This window comes from Corylus avellana, chromosome 11, assembly GCF_965113065.1.
Source record: "Corylus avellana chromosome 11, dhCorAvel1.hap1.2, whole genome shotgun sequence".
NCBI lineage: Eukaryota > Viridiplantae > Streptophyta > Magnoliopsida > Fagales > Betulaceae > Corylus > Corylus avellana.
In genome coordinates, this window is record NC_142500.1 from 13941047 (window position 1) to 13945570 (window position 4524).

The 4524-nt window shown below is 38.9% G+C and overlaps 1 protein-coding gene across 1 annotated transcript; it reads right to left on the bottom strand.

Annotated features, from left to right (window-relative positions):
• Nucleotides 1-1599: 1599 nt before the first annotated feature.
• On the bottom strand, nucleotides 1600-4309 carry LOC132164900 (G-type lectin S-receptor-like serine/threonine-protein kinase LECRK4). The gene has a single exon (XM_088511866.1). The coding sequence runs from the start codon at nucleotides 4237-4239 to the stop codon at nucleotides 1813-1815; it is 2427 nt and encodes an 808-aa protein (XP_088367992.1). The 5' UTR covers nucleotides 4240-4309; the 3' UTR covers nucleotides 1600-1812.
• Nucleotides 4310-4524: the final 215 nt, after the last annotated feature.

The following is a 4524-nucleotide window of genomic DNA, read 5'->3' on the forward strand; positions in this document are numbered from 1 at the left end:
TTGATGTATTATTATTACAATTTTGAATTTTGAATTTTTTTTAAAAAAAATTTTATAGTTTAGGGTTTTAACTGGTAGTGTCGGGTTGTGTCTACCCGATTAGACCCGGTTATTTTAAACGAGTAAAACGGGTCGTGTAGGATTACTCGACTATTTTCGTGTCATAATCGTGTCAGATCCGATTATCCGTTTAGCTAAACGGGTCGTGTCGGTGTATAGGCTAATCATGTAATGGGTACTCGCGAATCGTAATCGGGTCGTGTCAAGTAACCATTTTGCCACCCCTACCTGAAATCCACCATCCACACCTTACCGTTCACCACTCTGCCGTTTATCGGCAGTGCCGGAGAAGGTGTGGCATAAATCTCTTAGGCAAAACACCGTAAACAAACAATTTATAGACCACGTTTGAGGCTCCATCGTGCTGGTCAGCCTCCTCTGATCTTGAAGAACCGTTCAGCCGCCCCAAAAGCCGCCAGAAAACCAAAATTTTTGCCAACCCAGCCGCCGACCCGCTAGTAACCCACGACCCTACCCGACCAGTTCTTTTTCTTCAATTGATCACATAAAGGTATGTTTTCTGATGCGTTCTTTCATTTTATAGTGTCAATTTCAAGAAATTCAAGCAAGACTGTTGTGAATTGTAGATTTTTAAAATTAGGGTTCTAAGATCCCGAAATTGGGGATTTTCATTATTTGGTATTATTTCAAAATTGATGAGTGGGTTGTGTTTTTAAATGTTAGAATATGTTGGATGGTTCAGTTTGTATCGGTTTGCGATTAAGTTGAGAAAAATTGAGACTGTTTTCTATGCATGAATACTAAAAATTTCCATTCTTGAAGTTTATTGTTGATGGTCCCATTGAGTAATTAGTGGATTGAGTTACTTGTATAAAATTTTAATTTGGATTGGATACAATGAAAGGAGGAAAATGGATATTTTCAGTTTCGGGTTACGGTGAAGTTAAGCGATTTAAAAGAAGTTGATTGTGGTAATTTCGAATTGATAGCTTGAACGAGACTTTGTGATCTTGTATTAGCATTATAATGCATTACATAAATCCCACCTAGAGAAAATTGGATTAAAAAATGGAGAATTTAGATCATAGGAAATTTATGATTTAGGGAAATTAGGGGTTTTATGATTTTATCTTAGGAATTAATGTTTGATTGTATATCATGATAGTTGTAGATTACTCTAGATACACTTGGGTGATGATGTTTAACAAAAGAAAATTCAGAGGCCTATGATCAAGCTAAGGCCCTTTTTAAGAAAGTACAGAATGAAAAGAGGTGTCTAATCAAACACATACGAAGTGATCTTGGAAAGGAGTTTGAAAATTATGCCTTTGAAGAATATTGTGATGATGTTGGGATCAAGCATGAGTTCTCTGCACCGATTACTCCTTAATAGATTGTTTGAGAATTGAAGAAAATTCTGCCTTTGAAGAATTTTGAGGTTGATGGAGGTTTAGAATTTAGAATGAGCCCAAACTCATATCTCAAATCTACAAATTAAAAATTGGGTCTTAAACGTCAAAATCACAAAAAGAAAAAGGAGTCCTGACCTGATTTCCTTTTTGATAATTATATGATTTTGATGTGGAAGAGATGAATGGCAAATAGGAAAGGCCTTACGAAAATGGAAAATAGGAAAGACCTTAGGGCTTAGGGTAATACTGAAAGTTGCAATGCAAACTCCATATCAATGCAACTTTAATAGCAGGTATACACCAATGAATTATTCTTTAAACTGAATGTATTGATTACAAAGTTGTTACTAATCATAGCAAACTCTAGCAGCATTTTCACTTAGACATTAACATGAGAGGGTGGTGGAGGAGGTGCTTCCGTAACAACAGTTCCTTCTAGCATCATAATCACTGACTTCATTGATGGTCGATGAACTGCTTCTGTATGCACACACCAAAGTCCCACCTTCACCATCTTCTCCAATTCCTCCATGTCCAACTCTGTTTCGCCCACCACTTCTTTGAGCTCTCCAGCCAAATAGCATTTATAAATCCAATCTGTTAGTACCATTTCTTCCTCTGGGCCTGCTAAGACCAAGTTCTTCCTGCAGCAAATGATCTCCAACAACAAAACCCCGAAGCTGTAAACGTCTGCTTTTACTGTGATCGGAGCATTGCTCTGTTCCCACTCAGGAGCTACGTAGCCTCGTGTTCCCCTTGCCCTGGTGTATGTTCTTGTTTGATCCGGTTTCAATAGCTTGGATAGCCCAAAATCTGATATCCTGACAGACCCAGATTCATCCATGAGTATGTTCTGTGGCTTAATGTCACAGTGGATGATCCGGGTCTGACAGTCTTCGTGGAGATAGTTAATCCCTCTTGCTATCTCTAGTAAAATCCTTCTCCTTTCATTCCAACTAGGTCGTCTCATGGACTTGAAAAGAAGGTCTCCCAGTGAGCCATTCTTCATGAATTCATACACAAGAAGCCTATTTGATCCTTCACTGCAGAAGCCAATCAAGTGAAGTAAATTCTTGTGGTGGGTCCTTCCAATTATCTTCATCTCATTTCGGAAAACAGATTCTCTTTCTTCCACCATCTTCTCTAGCCGCTTAACAGCAATTTCTTGTCCACCATTCATTGCCAGCAGGGAACCTTTATAAACCTTCCCAGATGCTCCCCTACCAACCTCTTCCTTAAAATTATCTGTGGCTTTTACCAGTTGATCATAAGTAAATGATCTCACATTTATTTCTTCAAGAACATCAGGTGGACTACTTTGCCTCATTAGCATCCTATAGCCCCATATCTGATATTTGAAAATAAGATATCCGGACAATAGAAACACAAATATAGAGAAGGTGATGAGAGCTACACCAACAATCACAAGCTTCTTACCGAGCTTCTTTGTGATCTTGTTGATGACATCTGTGTCATCTTGGAAGCTTTCCCTTCTAATTTTCACCAATGATTTAATTGGATGGCTACTATTCCTCCTCCCAAATCTAAGTGGAAGCTTTTGCTTGAAGCACATTGTATCCCTGAATGTTGCCACCACACAATTACAGTCCTCCAAACAATTTTCTGAGCAGGCTTCTTCATTCACTGAAGAAAGTAGATCATACTCGTTGGGCTCCCAGGCAATGTTTGGGAGAGAGGTCATTCTATAATTTGCTTTACCGTTATCCCCAAAGCAATCCTTTTTGGCTGTGAAGTTTAACTTGCAGCCAATATTAGCCTGTTTTGGATCCACGAACTCAAATCCTGGAGGACAAAGGCAAGAAAGATCAGCACCATCAATAGAACAGAAGCTGTTTGGCCCACAAATCCCTTTGACCGAGCAGCGATTTTCTTCTCTGATTGCCGTCCACAAGATTGAAATGTTTGAGCTGCCTTGACTCCCCATTTGATGCCGATAAAGCCTTAAAATGCCATCCACGTCAAACGTTGCTCGATACAAGACCTTACTACCATCAACAAGATATCCACCTGCTGTTAAATTCATTGCACTTGACCCAAGAGAACTGGAGAGATAAAAGCGGCTGTCAGCTGCTAGATTCAACGTCAAGTTTCTTCCGACACTTCTGCTTAATGATGACCAATAAAGATATTTATTGTCCTGCAAACTTCTTATTGGAAAAGCATAGAGATTTCCATCTCGTTGCAACAACAGCTTGAAGTTTCCGATTGAAGTATCAGTTTCGGAGATCCTAGAATACAAAATTTTCTCTGGAACTAGCTTTTGTGCAACCAAAAGGGTATCAGTCGGATAGTCGAAGCTAGCCCATATAATCTTGGAACTAGAGTTGTATAAAACAAAGTTACCCGAATCAAGCATCGAAGCAACTGCAGCCGCTTGAGTTGTTTGGGCAAGTGGTTGCACTTGGCCGGTGGAGCTAAGGAGGAGGAGCCTGCCATCTATAGAGAAAACAAGAGCTGCACCAGGTGATACCGCCAAATCTTTCCGACAAGATGTCCACACTATTGTGTTTTTTGGGGTGCCAACGACCCAGATGCCGACCTTGAAGCCCTTGCCACTCGGGTAGAACCCGAATGCAAAATGGCCAGAAGGAGAAGGCCAGAAATTTGGGGTAGAGTTTGTGTAAAGGGTGGAGCCAGTGGTAATGTTTGATTGTAGGGATTGAGCTTTTCGTATGAAAAAATGACAGAAAAAGAAGAGAAGCAAAAGCTTTGATGCCATTAGAATAATACTGAGTTCTGACATATACAGGCTTACTGTGGTATTACTCACTGTGAGTGGAAGCATTATATAAACAATGAAATGGACAGTTTTTCTACTATTTCTTGTTCACATTATGGTGACTCTTCTTAGTTGCGTGGACCGTATCAAATTTTTGCAATTCGCTTTATCAATTTTTTTTTTTGCCATTTGTTTGTTTGTTTGTTTTTTTTTTTTTTTGAAATAATAATAAGAATTAATTATGCCTAATGAAATGGAGGTCACTAGTTCGAATCTTCCTCCATCTTATGTGGACATGTAAAAAAAAATAATAATAATAATTAATTCATGATGTTATTTAAAAGTAAAAGA

What these genes read in the sequence shown, in the direction of transcription:
- LOC132164900 (XM_088511866.1), bottom strand. Translation starts at nt 4,239, where the DNA reads ATGCTTCCACTCACAGTGAGTAATACCACAGTAAGCCTGTATATGTCA.